Source organism: Vanellus vanellus, assembly GCF_965231255.1.
Source record: "Vanellus vanellus genome assembly, chromosome: 2".
Taxonomy (NCBI): Eukaryota; Metazoa; Chordata; class Aves; order Charadriiformes; family Charadriidae; genus Vanellus; species Vanellus vanellus.
The window spans coordinates 135,419,078-135,440,792 of NC_138906.1; the positions used below are offsets into that span (position 1 = coordinate 135,419,078).

The following is a 21,715-nucleotide window of genomic DNA, read 5'->3' on the forward strand; positions in this document are numbered from 1 at the left end:
CTTATAGCTTTTTATAATCTTCCTGGTAAAAGGGAAAGGCAGCATGACACAAATTAAAAGTTGCCATATATAAAGTTACAGTTATGATCACCATTCACAAAATTCTCTGTCATGTAGGGGATTTCCTTCCATCTTTGCTGAGATGCGTAAGGCAATGCTAAGGGTTTTAACATGCATAAACTTTGGTTTTCTTCTCTTTTCACATGGGATATAGTTAGGGGTGTAAGGAGAAAAGGATAGGTCAAAGAGCTCTGCCTAACCTTTAAACTCAAGCCATGGAGCTGTCAAATTGCAATGATTACTCTGGACACATTCACATTAGCTTGCTCCTTAAGACTGCTGTGGTGAAAGCATCCCAATTGGAATACCATCTCTTCAGCCTTAAAATGCTGCTCAAATGGCACTTGATCTGCTCCTCATCTATATAGAAAATTCACATCCTGTGACAGCTCTCCACTGGCCAATATATGTAAAGATAGGACTTTTACTAATATCTGATGGCACTTGACTGACTGAAGGCACTTTCATAAGGAACACGTCTGGGCCTCAGAAACGTCAGCCTTCTCCACTGTTTCCTAAGATCAACTAAAAGCCTCCCAAGGCTGGCCAGAGGGACCCTCTCTCCTCCCAGGACCTCTAAACTGTGTTGAAAATTCTGAACCAAGAAGGGAGACAGGTCTTGGCTGCCCATGTCTCCATGGGAGATTGTTAGAATGAAAACCAAAAAAACTTAATCCAAAACTTAAACTGGAGCTTCCCAAAGAAGTTAAGTTTCAACAGACTAACAATGCCATATTTTTTACTGGGTATTTGGCAATATTTGATGCTAAGTGACGCTGAGCCCCATTAGAGAAAGCTGTAGACATCTGCATCTAAGTCTGAGGGTGTCTGACCAGACATTCAGCAATTGCCTTAACACAGCAGCCCTCCCTCCCACTCCCCAGTACATCACATATGGCTATTAGAGATACATCCCTTGCCTCCAATCTTTCCAGGCAGGTCTTTCCAACATTTAAATTCTTGGCTCTGCACTGATGTTAGCTTTGGAGATTGTCCAAGGACTTTTTTTACGTCTGTTCACTGTATTCGGTACAATCACATTATGCACCTGTCTGAACCACCAACTCAAGCAGCAAGAACACAGTTGCCACTCCCTTCTGAGGACTAAGAACACTTGTCAGGACTTACTTTGTAGTGTTAGTTAACAAAGGGGACAGACATGGGCAACAGAGTCCTTTTTCTTCAGCGTAAGAACACTCTACAGCATGAGTTTAAAGGAATCAGGGCCAGGGGAGTCACTAACATCGGATCCCACAAGATTTCTAAGCTGCCTAATCTTAATGAGAAAGAGAATAGGATTTGAGGGTGGGAAGAAGGTAAAGTGGGGGTATCTGTTTAGGAAATAAACAGGGAGTTCTGTTCTTCAGTTTGCAGTTCAAGGAACCAGTAGATATATTCCTAGACGTGATATGTCTGAGTGCCTAAGCAGAACCTGGTCTGGAAAGCAGCACCAAGAAATGTTTTCTAACCAAATAAAGATAAGCTTTCTTTGTGGATGAACCTGTGTGTTTTCTTATGGTGGCATACTGGCCCTGCGACCGTTAGTTCAAAATTGATGCATCTTTGCTGGCTGAAGGTCAGCCATGGGGCAGCTTTGGCTCACATAGCTGTTGTGATGCCAGCAGCTGGATGGCACCATTAAAGCATGAGTTAGCAAGTATCTGGGGGGAATAGCCTCTGAAAGCCAAAGCACACGTGGATGCGTGCAATGCATGCACACAGAGTCTCACACTGTCTGCTGGTCTGCTTGACCAACGTTTCACTGATGGCTGGGGAGGTACGGGTAGCTTTAGTTTAGTTGCAAACACACTCATAGTTGTTCTAAATCTGGAATTTCTTGTGGAGTTCTTGTGTAATGTGTCCTTCCTCCTGGAAGGGCTCCAGTAAGTGATGTGACAGCATGGCCAGCCCTGTAAATGAGAAGAGAAGGTTGCCCTGGTTCTGCCACAGCATTTTTAGAGAGGTGACAGTCGCGTGCTTTCCCCCATGGCCTAGTGAGGTATACATATTGGCAGCATGGGGCTGTTTCAGGATTGTGGCTCAAGCAGTGTCTGAAAATGTCATCTTGCAGGACATTGTAAAATGCAGCCAGTGTTTCTGAAGATGGCTAAGAAGAGACCTTGTGCCTTACCAGCGCAAGACGAAATCTGAAGCTTGAGAGGGATTGCAGAATGTACCTACGATAGTGAGGAAAAAGGTGTAGATATATATTTATAGATATGAGCTTCAGGTCACACTCCTGCCTATTCAATCTAGCCAGTTTCACATATTTTGGCCTCTTAGAGAAAGAGAAAAGATGAGGATATGGGAAAAGGGTGGGACTGAATGAGGATGAGCTCAGGAAGTGCCGAAGGCACTAGGATTCCTTACAGTAGGGCTGGTGAACCTTCAAGGAGCAATTCTGAATTCCATAGTCAATATGCATAACCGAGCAACCTGGCTTAAATCTAACTTCCACAATTTAATGAGCTTTTGCCTCATTTTAGTATAATGATTTTTATATTCTCAAAATTAAGTTAATACTTCTTTTAACTGGCAAAAAGGAATTCTGTAGTAACACATCAATCAAATAAAAAAATCTGTTTTGTGGCAGGACTGTGGGACAATGCATTTTCAAGTAATACAAGGACACTTCTGTAGTTTTCTAATACTATAAAGTAACAGTAGTTAGTAATTTACAGAATTAAAATATGCTAAAAAAATGAATTGAAACTAGTATTATAAAAACTAAAATATACTATAGTCTATTACATTTTAGTTCTGTATAGCACTATTTTCTTTAAGAGTTAATCCACTGCATCCTAGTCTTTTACAAATTTCCATGTACTCCTGTACAACTTTGGACACATTACAACTTTTTCCATAATCGACGTGAAAAGGAAGTATGCGGTGGACACTCAGGTTTAAAAGCTTTTCGCTGAACCAAAATTATTTAAGACAGGGAATTCTGTTGATATCAGAAAACAATTTCCACACAAAACATTTTCACAGTGCCAGATGCATTCCGTCTTAGAGGGAATGTTGTGAGAAACTCCATGAGGACAAGAGCTCTCACTCTGGGAGCAGCAAAAAATTTGGGGACAGTATGTTTCTCTGAGCTAAGTCTGAGACACTACGCAATACAGATGAGAGCCTCTCACTATACGATGACAGAGGATGACTAGTCCTGCAGCCCTGGACTCTACGCGACTGAAGGAGGTTCCTGAAAAACCCAACAGGCAAATACAGGCTATAGGACTCTAGCAGCCTCGTCACCTGGGTGTCTCCGGTCCCTGTGGTGGATCGGTACTCCCAGTTGTAAACTGGTTGGCTGCTGCACAAAAGGTGAGGATCCCCCTTCCCCTTCTCCCTCTACAATTTGTGAAGGCCTAGCCACAACCTTTAAATCAGTTAAAAGTGATTAGGATGGGAGATACTGTAATTATATCCAATGCAAAAATGCTAATTTGGGAATTACCAATGAGACTATGCTTAATTAGGTCATCATAACTTGAAAAACTATATTTAAAACCTAGACATTGATGTGTTCTTTACTGTACAGACCGATTTTGTTCTTCAGACGTCCTCTCTGTTTGTTTTTCAGGGGAAAATGAAAAACTTGGCAAAACCACTTTCTTAATATATGGAAATAGCATTTAAGCTCTTAATCTGTGCAATTTTACAGTAAAAAAAAAAAAAAAAGGGGAAGCTTCTCCTTAAGAAAAAAAACCAGCTTTATCAATAATTTTATAAACATCTTATAATTTCTTCATGATACTTCCCTCCACTTTTTCGTCCCCCACAGCCTCACCATTCTTACAATTAATGAAAAACAAGCATTTCATATTACCATTTTATCAATCTTTTGAAAGCAAGACAGGATTGCAATGCCACTAATGCAAGCTCTAGAATATAATATTTACAGAATATAATATTTAAGTAATTATTAGGTAAGCATGTGCTTATTTCTGTCTTTTAAACTAGAGTACACATTATGTGATATAACCTAACTGTCTTTACCGCTACATAAAGAGTTAACAAATATATAGTGCTATATGAAGACTAACCTAGGTAACAAATTACATAATTTCATGATTACAAGAAAATTCATGTTGCATTTCTAGATAAATTCCATCCATGAAGCAGATACTTCACTCCCTAATTTTTTTTGCATATATACATTGTTAGCAGAAAGACTCTCAATCTTCACTTGCAGGGCTTACCGATTGTCTGTGGGGTAATGGTGACAAGATCAAAGCTATTTGCTCAAGCAGGCTACTGCAATCTTTACGCACACCTGCCAGGATTAGATGTCCCTTTTTACTGAACATTTCTATAAAAAAGACAAAACTCTTGCTCTGAAAAGTTCACAGTCGATAAGTACAATACAAAAGATAGCAAAAAGGTTATACCAATAGCCCATTTTAGAGATGGGGGAGCTAAACCAAAGGGAAGTCATGACCCAGAGCGCATGCTTCATCTGAATAATCTCTCTGAATTCAGTGGTGAGCTGTCAATAAAGCACTGTCATGCTCAAAGCTTTGCTAAATCTTTGGTAAAGCGATAGCCTAAAGTTGCACAGGAAGCCTTTGTCAAAACTAGGAATGGAGTGCAAGTCTTCTGAGTAATCAAAAGCCAACACAGCACTTTGGCCTTCGGTTTGTCAGATATCTTCATAAATGTAATCTTCCTTGAGAACCTGAGAACCGTCTACTGAATCCGAATTCAAAGATCAGGAGAAGGAAATAGTAAATGATGAGTAAGTTTCTTACTGCACATTATATCCTAGTGCAAATCCAGGGCACAATATTGTTGAAGCAAAGGCTGAAGTCTTTGTGCTTAAATGCACTGTACTGAAAAAGGAAAATATATAGTTTGATGTTGGCACTACAAGTTGCTATATATTGTTTGAGAAATAAACCAGTGAAAACCATCTGGTTTGTTATCTTCTGATGTGATCAATGGTATTCTAAAATATGGCTGTTGGCAACAATATCTATACTCCCTTATTAAGATTTATTTGTTACTCTGATGAACATTAATAAAACTTGGAAAGCCTGGTGACCCATTACAGGATCAATTAATGTAAGATCTTTTTCCTGCAAGCATCCAAAATGCTGTCATGTTAGCATTTTTCTGGATAGGACATCTATTTTATAATAATTCCTCAGCATTCAGGATGGTAACTGTAGGTGAAGGAAATAAAAATAATCATTTATCAGTCTGCTAAAGGAAGTGATTTGATGACTCATTACGAAACTGCAAATAACTATATTCAGTAAATTTTAGAAAGACAAGGTTTTTTATTATTGCTTCATTGTGGAGATGTGTAGGGGGGGAGAACTATAATTAATGTCATTAGTACTTCCTCTGTTTTATTCTTATTTTTTCTGAAGCTTATACTGGTAACAGGAAAAAAAAAGCTTTTTAACTGCTAGGCTGCTGGCTTGAATTCAGCCCAAATGAATGGAGGGCTGTGCAATGTCACGTGTAAAATTTGTTGAAGAGCTCAGCAGAGCAGAGACATGATTATGGTTTTAGTAATGTCTGGCAGCCCTGTCTGCCATCTTGGCAGACTGAACTGCGACTTAATGGGGCTGGAAATTAAGGGGTGAGGATTATAGCCATAGAGAAATTGATGGATATATTGGAAGGTGCTTTAAGGGGCATAAGGCTCTGAGCAATCATTTCTGCCTGACTTAGATATGGTAGTTTAAGAGGTTATCATCCCAGGTGTCTGCAGTATCCCTCTGATGGATACAGTGACCCAGCAATAGGACAGTGCTTCATGGGTGGGTCAATATGCAGCAAGATATGTAAGATTTCTGGCCCATGGACAGTAAGAGGGCACCTGGATTGATTGTCAAGTTGAAGGTGGGATTTCCCTAGAAAGAAATGCCCTACTTGTAGTGATGCGTATATATGTTATTTAATAATTCTTTAATTCCAAATGACATATGTAGGCCCTGTTGCCCTGTTTTGGCTGCATCTGAAGTTGGTTATGCCAGCTGGGATAATCGCTCCCCTTAACTGTATTTGAGAATGCTTTACAGGAAAAAATCACACATTTCCTAAAGTTTAAAAATAAAGCATGTCACAAAAGAGAAAGAAGAATTGAAATGGAAGGGATTGTTGACACCATCTGGTGGGATTTAAAAGAAACCCAAGTCTGGATGCCTGCTTTAGCTTTTAGCCTCTGATGGCAACTGCATTTTGGTGAGGTATGATCAACATTTTAAATGCTAGTAAGTAGCTTCCCTAGCAAGGGGCAAAACAAAAATCTCGCCTAGATTAATTTTTAAATTCCATGCGGCTGCCTCACAATACTTTCTTTTTTTTCTGGACTTACTACCACTGGCATGGAAGTACCATGGCTGCCTAGGAAAGCAAACAACAAGATAAACAAAAGGGAGCAGACTGCATGCTTTGCATAATCCAAAAATACTCTAAAATATAATTTTACCCTTTGGGATGCTTTGTAATCTTTCTTAAGTCACCCTTAACTCCCAACTCCTCATTTCCTCCTCATCCCCCCTTAAAAATACCTGCCCTTTGCTGAAATTTCCTCCAGCTGAGACTTCTAGGGCTTCTCAATCTGTGGTTAGCATTGCTGCTTCCTTAAGCACTACTCCTTGTAGCATTTCTTCTCCTACTGCACTGGAGACAACACTGAAACTAGCATGTGCCAACAGTTACTCACTTACTAGATCCATGAACATCACGAAGAATGATGCCTACATGTATTTATTTTATGGAACTGTTGTGATTTGATCTGGCAGACTGCTGTCCTTCAAACCATGTACTACCAACATGACCTAAAAATATAACACACACGTAGCACATAATGTGATATTATCCTATTGCCACAACCTGAAAAGCGACATCATCATTCAGTGATGTAAAAGTTAGAATACACAAATCTTCCACCTAGGACTAACTTTAAAAGGTAGCATCACTGAATACAAGCAGGTTTTAATGCAGCCGTAAATGTAACCTTCCCTTCTTGCTAAGTAAAGATAAGCACCTACAATAGGTAATCACTGGTAGAAATTGCTTATTGTTTCGTGCAGAAGAACCCCAAACATACAAATTCTTGTGTATCAAGGTTGTCATCTTTATCTCTGCTCAGTAAGCAGTTTTGTGCAGTATCGTAAGCAACTTCCAAGTAGTTTTCCTAGGATACCTATCCACTACCTTCCAAATACCTGCCGGTACTTTGTTTTCTTGGTTTTGACATCAATGAAAATGATGGGGCCTCCTCCAAACCCACATCAAACATTTCCTAAACAAAGATGTACCAGCCACACATACAGAGACACGCATACACTTTGGCCAAACCCAAGGCTAGTTCCTATGCCTCCGTGTTTACTTTGCTCTGATGTTTGCACAGCACAACAGAGCTATTGGTGTGGCCTGACTTTACTGCTAGTCTCTCTGCATTTCACCCAGGTATTTGTTGAAAAATACATGGCATTATGTTATCTCTCAGTGCTGCAAGGAACTTCCTGAAAATATTAAAACCTCGACTCAAGCACATGGCTTGAGTTGCTAGCAACAGCAATGACAACAAAAAAGGAAACTGACTTCCACCAAACAATCCAAATCATATACCACATCACAAACTTGTGAGTCTAGCAGTAGGATGACAAAACAGGGATGTCAGTGCAATTCCTATCTGTATGCAAACCAGACTGCTGCTTCTCTCCCTTCCTACCAGTTCCTCCAAGTCTGAAATTAATTTGAGTCATCCTACCATTAACATACATGAATATAATACATAAACGGTATTTTTGTATTTTCCATTTTTTGGATTCTCCAATAAATAAGTAAAAATTAATTAAGGATAAAAGAATCCCTAAAAGTAAGATTTTCTTCCGCAAGAGGTTTCTAAATGTATCATTATAGACTAGACATATACACACCGAAAGACCTGAAGGCAGGAAAGAATAGACTAATGAATCTCAAAAACTGCCTGTAGTCAGCACTAAGAAAGAAGAATGTATTTATTCTGACTGTAAATCCAATCTCTGCTCCATTTCAGTGACTGCTGTAGTAGGTGACTAAAGTAGCTGTGACATTTGTGAAACAGGGCACAAAATTCATAATTGTATCTGCATAGTAGATTACAGTGTGTAGGCCCTGGTACTTTTGGATTCATTACCATCAGAAAAATGTAACAGATTTATCCTACCTGATAGACGGCCCTATGAATGCTGTGCAGCCTCTCTCTAACACCTCACTGGGACATCAGCTTATGGACACAGAAATTGCTCATGACCAACAATCTTAATCAGGGCTTGCTTTACTTACCCTAACTTGTTGTTGATGAATACTGACAGAATTTAAAAAAAAAATTGACAAGATTACATGGTGTTGCATATGGCTCCTGTATATAGGAAAGGCTTCATTTTTCCAGGCCAGATAACACACACGCATTGTGTTTAATGTGAATGATCCTGGCTAAATAACACACGTACTATAATCTACTTGAATGCTCGAGGCAGTGAGGAAAGCGCGCAGCAAACTGACCACCCTGGACTTTGGGAGAGCTGACTTTGGTCTCTTGAAGAATCTGCTTGGTATGGTGCCATGGGATAAAGTGCTGGAGGGAAGAAGAGCCCAAGGAAGTTGGTTAATATTCAAGGTTCACCTCCTCCAAGCTCAGGAGCAATGCATCTCTACAAAGAAGAAGGCAGGCAGAAAAACCAGGAGACTTGCATGGATGAACAAGGAGCTCCTGGACATGACCAAAAGGAAAAAGGAGGCCTATAGGGAGTGGAAACAGGGGCAGGTAGCCTGGGAGGTATACAGAGGAATTGTTTGAGCAGCCAGGGATCGGGTCAGACAAGCTAAAGCCCAGATTGAACTAAATCTGGCCAGGGACATTAAGACAAACAAAAAAGCCTTCTTTAAGTATGTCAGCGAGAAAAGAAAGACTAGGGAAGAGGTGGGCCTTCTCCGTAAGGAAACGCAAGAACTGGTTGCCTGGGACAGAGACAGAGCTGAGGTACTCAATGACTTTTTTGCCTCAGTCTTCACTGGCAAGGACTGCAGCCACACTGCCCATGACGCAGAATGCAAAGACAAGGATTGGGAAAATGAAGAACCACCCACCCACTGTAGGTGAAGATCAAGTGCGAGACCACCTGAGGAACCTGAAGGTGCACAAGTCTATGGGACCTGATGAGATACATCCGCAGGTCCTGAGGGAACTAGCAGATGAGGTCGCTAAGCCACCAGCCATCATATTTGAGAAGTCCTGGCGGTCTGGCGAGGTTCCTGCTGGCTGGAAAAGGGGAAACATAACCTCTATTTTCAAAAAGGGAAATAAGGAAGACCCAGGGAACTACAGGCCGGTCAGTCTCATCTCTGTGAGATGATGCTCCATGCAAGATCATGGAGCAGAACCTCCTGGAAACTCTGCTAAGGCACATAGAAAATAAGGAGGTGACTGGTGACAGCCAGTGTGGCTTCACCAAGGGCAAGTCATGCCTGACAAATTTGGTGGCCTTCTATGCAGGGGTTACAGTGGCAGTGGACAAGGGAAGAGTGACCGATGTAATCTACCCGGACTCGTGCAAAGTGTTTGACACTGTCCCACATGATATCCTGGTCTCTAAATTGGAGAGACATGGATTCGACAAATGGACCACTCGGTGGATAAAGAACTGGCTGGATGGTTGCACTCAAAGAGTTGTGGTCAGCGGCTCAATGTCTAAGTGGAGAGCAGTGATGAGTGGCGTTCCTCAGGGGTTGGTACTGGGACCTGTACTGTTCAACATCTTTGTTGGCGACATGGACAGTGGGGTCGAGTGCACCCTCAGCAAGTTTGCCAATGATACCAAGCTCTGTGGTGAGGTAGACATGCTGGAGGGGAGGGATGCCATCCAGAGGGACCTGGACAGGCTGGAGAGGTGGGCCCAAGCCAACCTCATGCAGTTCAACAAGGCCAAGTGCAAGGTCCTACATCTGGGTTGGGGCAATCCCAAGCACAAATACAGGCTCGGCGGGGAATGGCTGGAGAGCAGCCCTGAGGAGAAGGACCAGGGGGTGCTGATTGACGAGAAGCTCAACATGAGCCAGCAATGGGTGTGATGATTGACGAGAAGCTCAACATGAGCCAGCAATGTGCGATCGCAGCCCAGAAGGCCAACGGTATCCTTGGCTTCATCGGAAGTGTGGCCAGCAGGTCAAAGGAGGTGATTCTGCCCCTCTGCTCCACTCTCGTGAGACCCCACCTGGAGTACTGCATCTAGCTCTGGAGTCCCCAACATAAGAAGGACATGGACCTGCTGGAGCGTGTCCAGAGGAGAGCCACAAGGATGATCCGAGGGCTGAAGCACCTCTCATGTGAGGAGAGGCTGAGACAGATGGGGCTGTTCAGCCTGGAGAAGAGAAGGCTCCAGGGAGATCTTATTGCGGCCTTCCAGTACCTAAAGGGGGCCTACAGGAGAGCTGGGGAAGGACTTTTTACTAGGGCAGGTAGCGATAGGACGAGGGGAAATGGCTTTAAACTGGAAGAGGGCAGGTTTAGATTGAACATTAGGAAGAAATTTTTCCCTTTGAGGGTGGTAAGGCACTGGAACAGGTTGCCCAGAGAAGTTGTTGAGGCCCCATCCCTGGAAGTGTTCAAGGCCAGGCTGGATATGGCCTTGGGCAACCTGGTCTAGTGGGAGGTGTCCCTGCCCATGGCAGGGGGTTTGGAACTCGATGATCTTCAAGGTCCCTTCCAACCTAAATTATTCTATGATTCTATGATTCTGAGCCTGACGGCTGCTTAATATGAGATAACTGAGAAGGTAAGTTTTTAGCTTTTTCACAGAAAGTCTAGAGCCTACTTTACTTCAGCTTAGCTGCACTGGGGCATGAGGGAGACTGAAGTCTACTGTCAGTGTATGTTTTACTGTTATTATTAAGAACGGTACATGAATCTGATCATCCGATCATCTGATCATGGGAACATTTTTCTGAAAACTAGAAAAAAATCCACTGGAAAATTTAGCAAATGTTAACTGCAGCTGTAGTGTTCTTTAAGCTCCTTTATATCTATCATAAAGGATGGGCAGAAGTGAAAGGCTGTAATTCTGTTCTCATCACAACTGCATATTCTCTGAAAAGATGAATTGCATACATATAAAGAGACTGTTAATGTGGCATAATAAGTGTCTTTACCCAGTAGAATCCACACTTCTTTACATTTCTCCCAGCACGTCCACAGCTTTCTGATATGACAATGCCCAAAGCTATACACAATATTTCAGATTCGGTGTCACTGGGATCATGCAGAGAAGGGACCATTACCCTTCTTCTCCATGACGTGCTTCTTCTGTATATACAGCCTGGAAGAGTATTAGCTGCTGCTTCTCCTGTATCACATTTCAAGTGCATGGCTATCATCCTGCTCCATGGAAGTCTGGCAACTGACCTCAACTGGATGCAGGTTCACATCTCATCTCTCCAACTGGCTGAGTCCGTCAGCCCTTATGGACTTCTGGTAGTACTTCTGAGGAGCAAGTCTCTGTCTTCAGTTTAAACACGAGGTATGATAATTGTGCGAACTAGCTTGCATTTGGTGAGCGATCACTGCTGCAAATGGTAGTGCTCACTTTCAGCTGTACGTGGAATGTTACTGAGAACTTTGTTTTCCTCTGTCCTGGCTTAGGTTTGCAACATACCACTTCACTATTACCTGCTGATTTAAATGATATGCTATTCACCATATTATACAAACACACAACATATCATCCATGATATTTCATGATATTTGTCTAGTCATTAGTGAAGACTGATGAGATGACTATAAAATTCCTTGTCATTTTATTAGACTTCTCTCTCCCTGCTCTTTGTCACTTCCTCTTTTTTTTTTCTTCTCATTAACAACCTCCAGTATTCCTATTGGAACCAGACAGGTTCTAAACACATTTGATTCTCCTTTTGAAAAAATTATAGATTAGTAACTGTCATGTCTTGTCTTTTAACTAAACAGGAAAATACACTATATTTGATGAAGTTCAGGATGAAAATTGAAACTAGTTTGGCAGTCATGCTTTACATTAAAAACAGAATACTTATGGATCTTAATATTTATTGTTCATTGTTCTCTTACTATATTCTCTCCTCCTGCATAGCAGTCATGGGTTTGCCTTTCTGTTCCACACCAAAACTTTTAACATACGTATCCTAGTTCCCAGTGCTAATAGACTGCCAAAGCTGTATTAGACACTCTGCCTCTCCGGCCACATACAAGTATGGAGGAAGCAGGAAGGTTTTCTTCCTTGCATTTGATTGTCTTTGCAGAATTTTGTATCATATACTGAGAACAATTTTAAACAAAATTTCTTACACAAACCAACCCTCAGCCTTGTGGTCCACATATACAGGTTTACACAGATATTAGAAATTACTGAAATTATAGTAGTTGCTCTACTGATATGGATCAAACAGGTTCAGATTAAAACCGCAACCACTTCCACAAGCAACCTGAAATAACCACTAAATGATGATTTAGCTTTTAGGAGGAAGAGAGAAATATCCTGCATAGCTGTCAGCTGTTTTTCCATACAAAGATCTTGCTTTTTATTAAATTTAATAACCGAGTGAAATTTTTGCCAAAGCCCTCTAACTTTTTACTCTTTTAAAATCCTTATTTGTCAAAGAAACAGTGCCTGCACTGTTTTTCTCTGAAAACCATCCACTCTTCCACTAAAAAAAAAAAAAGCAGACTCTAGGATATGCACCCAGGGCTTGAGTTCTAGATGTCAGCACTTTTTACGCCTGTGAAGTATGTGCCAACAGGGCTCAATACTGGAAAGACATGAAATATATGTATGTCACCAAACAACTGAAATTACATTTGAATGATTTAGATGGGCAAAGTAATGTGGAAATAACTAGACAGTTTTAACTCCACTGATTCTAGTCACAGATTTATATATGCATTACAGCTTTACTTAAGCTCTAGATATTTCAAAGGGATTCATCACTGTATGATAACATTAGACTTCATTTTTTTATTATCCCCTTGTGTTTATAGAAAAACCACTTGAAATTATGAACTTGAAAGATGCAAAAGCAGGAGTAAAATAAAGAGACCCAAAATTTACTGCATTTAAAATATATGGGTTTACGAATTTTCTTGGAGGCTAGAGGGTTAATCCAATATTTTCCAATATTCAGAAACAGTATTTTATGAAAACATGGCAGTATTTATTAAACTGCATTGCACTTGTAGCAAAATTAATTTCTTACATCTAGCAATGGAATCAATTGAGAAGCTTAAGAGTCTGAAGTGGGCTAACAGAACTGACTGCTGCACTGAAAATGCCAGAACTATAGAAATACAACGATCAGTTTAATTCTGTTAAAACTAGGGCACGTGATCTGCTTAGTCTTCCATCCTGTTCTGGCTTCTCTCCCAACATATTCTTGATCTTTAGTATTTTAACAGAAATCTCTCATCATGCCACTTACCATTCTGACCTCACTATCATTTCTCCCCCTTCACCTCTGTGCTCTAAGTTTTCCCTTCTAAATTCTAACTGTGCAATATCCATGTACGGCTCCCTCTTCTCCAAATCTATCCCATAGTCTTCATAGTTTGCCAATTGCCCCTGACAAAACACCTTCTGCTCTTCATCTGATACTTTCTGAGGAGCCTCTGCTGATTTCTTAGTCATATCTCAGTATCAGTACTCTATTCTCATCCTCCTCTGACACAGCTGGCCATTCTCCTCTTCTGGAACGCTTCTCTTAACACCCATGATTCATCCTTTTATTTCTCCCTCATTTTTCTCTCACTTTTTAACTATACTTTCAAGGAAGATAGATAATCTCAGATTATTCTGTTGTTGGTCTCTCTATCTTCTCTTTTTACAATCTTCATATTTAATTTCACCATACAAAAAATTAAACTGCCAATTCCACGCTGGATGTGGTTTAGTTCCAGATTTTACTCCTGTTCAGATTATGATCTGAGTGAGTAACTGTTACAAGACTAATAGATAGAAATCTTCATCTCCTCCAAATTCTCAGCCCGATCTTCTATATTGTACTGAACAATACTGTATTACTCTACACTACTCAGGTCTATAATCTGAATAACATCTTTCTTGTTCAGATCTCTCTCTACTTCTAAGTAAGTCTTACGTCTGGCAGACTTTCTTTGAATAAAATGCTGTGTATATTAGCTATCTGTTTCTCTGGCCTTGACAAACATAGAACACAGCTGCGAAGATTATTTTTCTCTAATGTTCTACCCTTCCCTTTGAAATACATCTCTCATTCCCCATTTCCTACAAAAACAACAGCAAAAAAGCCCATTGCAAGTGTTAACTGCTTATGGTCAAGTAATACAAGGCACTCTAACAAGCACAGCTGTAGAGATGTGCTAATGTAACCCGTATCACATGTTAAAAAAATAACATGAGAAACCTATCCTTTTTCAACATACTTTGAGCCTTCACAAGTATAATAAAATTCTTTCAAAACAGATCACCATACTCTAGTGAAAATTAGTGCTGTAAGGAAAGTTCTCACAGTACAGACCTCGTTAGCTGAATTTCAACATGGAACAAATATTTATGACGCAGTTATAAATAGGATTTATAATGGAAATGTTGACAGTGTGATAATACTCCCATGTGATAGACCCTACTTCATCTTGTCCTTGGCTGATGGACACTGTGACAGACCAATATAGAAATTTGCTGGAGCAGGCCAACAGTGGGCAGGTTCTGTGTCCTGGAAGTAACAGTTCTTTTTGGGAGCAAATGAAGAATTTTGAACAGGAGAAAGGAGGCAATTAAAACTCTAAGGTAGCACTGACCTCTTTCTCTCAGATTATACCTGTAATTAACACTGCCATGGTGGCAGCTTAGATAGGTATACCTAGGCTAGAATTCAAGAAGCAACACAGCTGAGACAGCACTGAAGGTAGCCCAGGCTAGTTGCCTGACTATCTAGCTAGCTTCAGAGTCAGATCCCATAGCCTTTACCAGGCAATCACGAGCTGTATCTAGATGCAAATTAACTAGCTCAGCACTTAATGGAAGCCTGTGAAAATTACAGTGATTGTAACAGCTTTATCTCTCTACAGGAAACTGGTTCTCTGTTATTAGTTTTAAAAGTTAATTTGCTCAAAACTAATTACGCATTTTTTTTTTTTTTTTTCTAAGCAAGCAATTTGATTATGTGACTCAAAACTATTTTGGAGAGGTTGAGAAAGCATCCTGAAGAATTAAGGCTACTGCTTTGCAACATCTCATTCCTTTGCCTTCTCCCAGGCACGCTCTCTTGTCCCCAGTCCATTCGGGAACACCGGGGAGTGGGTTGAGCCAGCGTGCATGTATGGCAGTGGGGCAGGACAGGTGCAGAATGCCAGCACACTGGATGGGCCTCACAGTCGGCAAAAGGAAAGATGTGGAAGGGCCGGGACATCTGTACCTAAGGCTTGGCGAGAGCGATGATAAATATGGAAGTCAAGTTGTGAAGACGGGTATGACAAGAGTTATAAAAAGAAGGGGAAGAACAAGAATAAAGCTTGAAACTGATACCTTTTCTTTTAATGCACCTTCCTTCTTTGATTACTATATACAACAGGAGTGCCTTAGGATACTTCTACAGGCTCTGGCTTCTCCAGAGCTGTGTAGAAATTGGACAGAAGCAATAAATAGTAGAGAAAAGATGCCATAGCAAGAATCCCAACAACAGTTGTGAGGATGATGAAGCCGTATGTCGAAAAATTTCAGAAAATGAACAGGCTCTTGTATGACTAAGAGTAACAAGAGAGCTTCCGTATGCTTTAAGGCACAAACTGATGGCACGGCTGGTAACTCTAATCAGGAAAAATGCTCATTGTAATTGGCTTTTTAAATAAAAATATCTGGCCTGGTCAACATGCATTTAGCCAGTAAATTCCAGTTAATTAGAATCAGGCAGAAATCTCTCTTTCCTGTCCATATGGAGTTTGCATTTTGTGAACTGGAGGAGGTGGAGATGGCAGAGAGGAGGAAGATAGGAAGGATGTGTTTTCTTCCAAGGCTACAGACATCCATCACTGGTCAAAAGAGAATGTAAAACACAGTTGCTCTTTAAGGCATTAGAGGACATTAGAAATTGCCTTATCATAAGGTTAAAATGCTTATTTCTGAAGCTAGTGATGTTCAGCGTGTTAATACTGATGCTGTAACAGTATCCAAACATTACAAGAAAAAATACTGGTAAAACCCAACAAATTCTTATTCTTTTCATTAGAAAATCTTTGTTCTCTGCTCATATAGTTCACCTAAATAATTCCTATCCATTTCTTTAGAGAGTGCCAATTGATAAACTGCTCCTTGATTTCTCTCATGCCTTGTTTAGGAGGTCAAAGGCTGGATGAATTGTTCTGGTAAGCCATTTATGTCCGCCTGGCAGCTGGTTGGCCTGACAAATAATCTGCCATAAAACAATTCAGATCTGAATTTCCAGACCTTAATTGCTCCATGGTAAAGTGCCCAGACTGCTCTTACCCTGCAGCAAAGTAGTTTTACCCTCTTTCATTTAATCAAACGTTATTCATTCAATCTGAATGAAAGAGCAGTATCCATTTGCTGCAGGATATATATGTAATACAGACAATTATGGCTTAGCTGTCCAGTCTGTGCAAGTTCATACTTTAGCTTACCTCCTGATAGTGTGTTTACAAGACTATATCCTAGAGATGGTGTCCTGTGGAATTTAGAGTGAATGGGTAAGTCATACAATATCCCCCCTTTTTACTGGGTGTCAAAAGCCTTTCTTTTCTATTACACCTTTGATACAGCATTCCCATTAGTCATTTGCCCTTCTCTAGGTTTTAATGAGACACAAACCAGAATTTATTGTTTTTCTCTAAGCAAAGACAATTTCATACTGTCACTGGATGACTCCCTTGAATGAGGATATGACTCAGGTTTCATTTGTTTTCTGTCCCAGTATGCTCCCTTTTGACACATCTGCAAGTTTAGTGATGCCTGGAGGAAACAAACAGGTCAGAGTTGGGATTTCTCAAAATTTGTTTTATTTAGTGATAAAAAAGCCCATAAAGTCTGGCCTCTATAAAGACTGCAACATTTGTTAAATCTACAAAACGTACAGCGTTATGGGTAGGACTCTGCAAAGATATACCATCCTCATAGCTCTTAATCACAAGCCAAATCTCTGCTACAGCAAAAGTAGAAGCAGGTTCTTGCCTGAGACTAGTGCCAACAAGCTTAGAGAAAACAGCTCCCTTTAACCTTCTAAGTCCTCACACTATGGCACGGACCTTTTCAATCATACTTGCTTTCTTTATATGCCAATATTAAGGTAATCAATTACTGGGAAAGCTAAATCTGAAGATTTCTATGGTACCTCAATATTCATGATTCAGACTGATGTTACCCACTGAATGCTACATTGCTTCCTACCACTTTGTTCTCCTTTCAATCTCCTTTTAAACTACATTACAAAGCTAAAACCTCTTAGCAGCTTCTGATGAATGTCTTAATGAACATAAAATTTAAACAAGAGAGAAAGTAATTGGGAAGTAAGAATTGTCACAGTACAATGAATGATGAATATTCACTGTAATTATAAATTGTGTGTAATACTAGGATATGTGGCCCAGGTTGCTTTTTAAGAACCTGAAAATTAAGAGCTTTATCAAAAGATTTTCAAATATTTAAATGGACTTAGGCCACAGGTAATGTAGTGATCACTCAAAAAAATGCTTAACTTGTTTACAGAGAGGTATTTGTATTTCACTTTTTTCCCCCCTCTCTCCTTTCAAGAGATGTGTTGATACACTACATACATTATTTGTTGCTGGCAGCATGCTTGCCTACTGTACTAAGCAGTTCAAGCAATGAGAGAAAAATTACACTTTCCCATAATAACTTATTTTCAAGACCATTTAGCACAATGGAGAGCTTTCTCTTAACTATAGTTTCACAGACTGAGATACAATACTTACCATTACCTTTCAGTAGCACTAACAGAAACTTATAAAGGTACTGTAAAACTAAAAAGCTCAAGCAACAGAAGAAAACCAAGAAGTTGCTATTAGGAATCAATAATGGTTACCTTGTTTTCATTCAATATGTTATTTGAAAAGCAGATATTTACTGCTGTTTGTGTGAGTGAACGTAAATATGTAAAAATATTTATCCATTTTATTACCATAAATGACAAAAGCTAATGCTAACATTGTCCAGTAACTCATAGTATGACACTTGGGAAATATTTAAATAAGCAAGTATGTGTACAGGTGAGTCTCAGAATTAATTAGTACCAGAAAGAATGCATCTGAAAAAGGCATTATGAACACCGAGGATGGAAAGTTTCTATGACATGACAGTATTTGAAAGGATCACAATGATGTATAAATCTGGTGTTTTTCTGCAGCTTATTTGGGATAACTGAAATTTAGTTAACATCTTGGCACCTTTAAGTTACTTAAGCAATGGGAATAGCAATTTTTTTCAAATGTGTACAAATATACTGTATTTGGCCATCTTGAAAATAACAAAAGAATTCAAAATTTAGACTCCAAAAGAGGTATTTATCTTTTGATAGGTAGCTAACTAAATGATAGATACTTCCACACAAAGAACAGCGTAAGGAGTCTTTGAGAAATACTTTGTTACATAACTGTACACCTATACAGCTGGATTTGGGGAAGGGATACAAACTCTTCCCTTCTGTAATTGGAATAAAAGTTTCAAATGAAAGGAAAATAATAATCTTGCACCTCCTCCCCCCAGTCTCAAGCCAATTTGTCAGCAATGCTACTTCATATCCTGTGGCAGAAAGTAAAAAAAAAAGGCACCTACCAAGTTCTTGATCTGGGGGGTTTCTTGGTATCAAATTTCACACCATGAGATGTTCCCATTTTCTCTTTAGTACTCTAGCCATGTCTTTATTTCAAGGGTTTGGCAGCTTTGAAATGCTTTCATTCCAAATGCTTTAATTCCCTCTTACTTCTACTCTCTATCAAGCTTTCCTTTGGCAGGGTCCCTGGTAGTAGTTCTTTGAGTGGCTAAGCTTACGACTTCTTAAATCGTGACTGATAAGATTAACTGCTGCTATAAATTGGGAGTTCATCAGTAGATGGAAGGATGAAATAATGAAAAAAGAAAAAGACTTGGGTATCACAGGAGTAAAGTATGGGCCACTAGTATAAGTTCACAGGAGAGGCTGTATTGAGGTAATTTCCAACAGTGAAAGGTACACACTGATACTGTTTTAAAGCTAGTAAAATCGTACTACTGAAAATAGTTCTGTTGAGCTTTACCTACAGTTCTGGACAGCCATGTTCAAGAAAGATGAATTTAAATCAGGATGAGTACAAAGAAGGGTTGCAAGGCCAATAAGGGGAAGGGAGATTCTAACCTGCACAAGGTGAACAGCCCTTGACTTATTCTCTAAACAAATAAAAAAGAGTGCCCAAACCCATTCAACCCCAAATTACACAGGTTGCTCTCTACAAATAAGTACTTAGGAATTAGGAGGAAAATGCATTCTTTAAGATATCTGACAGTAATGACTTAGTAACGAGTTATAGATAGTGGCCATTTATACTACAAATTGAAGGAAATAGGTGGATTGCTAGAAAATGTTGAAGAATTTTGTTACTGTTTGATTTTGCGGGTCATGATGGTAGCCTGCATCCATTATATGAGTACATTTAAGGGTAAAGGGTTTTGAGGCTGAAACAAGGATGTGCAGAAGATGAAGGTAAGTGGAAATGAATCTCAGAACTATAATCTATATTAGCATACAAGTGCAGGCAAGTCCTTGAAAAGTAATTACAAGATGTGACTCAACTCACGTGATAAGTGAAAGAAAGGACAGACTTATGAAAATACATTAAATTAGCAAGTGGAGTTCCATTTTATCTATTCAATCTTAAGCTAAAGGGCAGTACACAAAAATACTAACCTGATGGAAAGACATCAGAAAAACAAAGCAAAAATCACTTTGCTTCTTTTTATAGCAACTTTCCAAAACATGTGACAGGTGAAAATGGGTGGCAATGTTGATATAGGTGACACAGATTCCACTCTATGATATCTTAACTATGGGACTAATGTTCCACAGAGCACCACAGCCATAACAGAGGAAGATACCCTCACAGATTATGTATGTGTAATGGTAAAGCATTCTCCAGAACTCAGGCCTTAGCTAACCAAGACTGTCAAGAATTCCCTTGGTCAGTAAAAAAGCTAAGGATCTTTCCCCTAATAAACAAACTATAGAAATAACCCAAATTTCTGTTGTTTTAAGTTCTCTGAAGTCCACCTTTGACATCATCCTGAAGAAGCTATTAATTTGAGGCAAATTTGTATGCTTGATACTGACTTTTCAACACTCGACTGTTTTTATACAAAGCAAGTCACCAAATGATTAAAAAATGAAAACAAAATCTCCTTAAGCAACGTACACTCTTCATTATCTACACGTGACTATTGTTTCTGTATAAATGACAACATTCAAAATGAAATGAAATTTTAAACTGAACACCAAATTCTTTCACTGCAAAAAAACCCACAAACCACCTAGCCATAAAAACCCCACAATGTCTGATTACCTGGTTGGTAGAAATTTGGTGAAAGTTCTCTGGCAACTGCTCTTGCAATATCACATTCCTGGCGAGCAGCCTGAGCGGCCTGATCCGCAGCATCAGCTTTAGCTCTTGCATGTGCAGTTCTGTACAGAGTAGAAAACAGTTTATATGCAGAGGAGTCTCTTATGAGTTCCATCAGTAATGTGAGAGCAAAAGACTACTGTCTTCAGATACCATACACTATATTGTATCGTGCACTCTTATGCCCACTTGCTGTCAGTAACTGCAAAGTATTTCAGAATCTCAGTTCTTCAGTCCTGCTCATCCTCATATCACATTTACTTGTCGCTACGCAATTTACAGCCCAAGCTTTCTAAACAGAAAAAAAATAGTATCTGATTGAAACCTGGGATTATAACTTTAACAGACGTTACCAGAATGTGTACAGAAGTGTACAGTAGGTCAGACTGGGCGACCACACTGACTCCTGAACAGGGGTCTCCAAGACAAGGATACACAGTGTTCAAGTGGACTGTGGAATGCTATTACATTTCCAAGTTAACGCTCAGTGCTGGGAGCCATGCAAAATTTTTTGTTGGGCAAAATTGAGGTAACATTGGCCCAAAAAACTGAGAAATGTCTTCCACAATCAGCCCATGGTGGAAAGGAATGGAAAGTGCTTTTGATGCTTCAATAGGCATTTGTATAAATGGGGATTTAACAGTTTTAAATTCTTGTAACTCACTGAATTTCAAATACAAAACAAGGTAACTTTTCTGAAGTCCAGACGACAGTCTGGAATACTTTCATAAAGTAATCTGCCCTCTGCTTCCATTTTTTTCCTCCTATTTCTTAAAAAGCCTCAAGAACAGCTTGTGCAAGTGCCTCTGATTCCAGACTGTGTAAATTGATACTTGTGTTACTGCAAGATTGCATCACTGTTTGTCCCATCTTCCCTCCCCACTTCATTTTTTAAACAGTCATCTGTTTAAAAATTCCTGATGCCAGTGATCTCTCTGTGCCTCTACAGCATTAGCACATAGCCTAGAGCTATGAAATGGTTCATTAGAACAGAGAGAAAGCTAAACATGGCAAACCAGCAGAGTTCTTTGA

General features: G+C 39.7%; 1 protein-coding gene across 3 annotated transcripts in view; it reads right to left on the reverse strand.

Moving 5' to 3' along the window:
• The window catches only part of JPH1 (junctophilin 1), an 88,020-nt gene that overhangs the window by 13,387 nt on the left and 52,918 nt on the right, over positions 1 to 21,715 (reverse strand). For all 3 annotated transcript variants that reach the window (XM_082498984.1, XM_082498983.1, XM_082498982.1), the window contains exon 3: positions 20,627 to 20,745. In XM_082498984.1, coding sequence (XP_082355110.1) covers positions 20,627 to 20,745 — 119 coding nt within the window. The remainder of the gene's footprint in view (positions 1 to 20,626; positions 20,746 to 21,715) is intronic.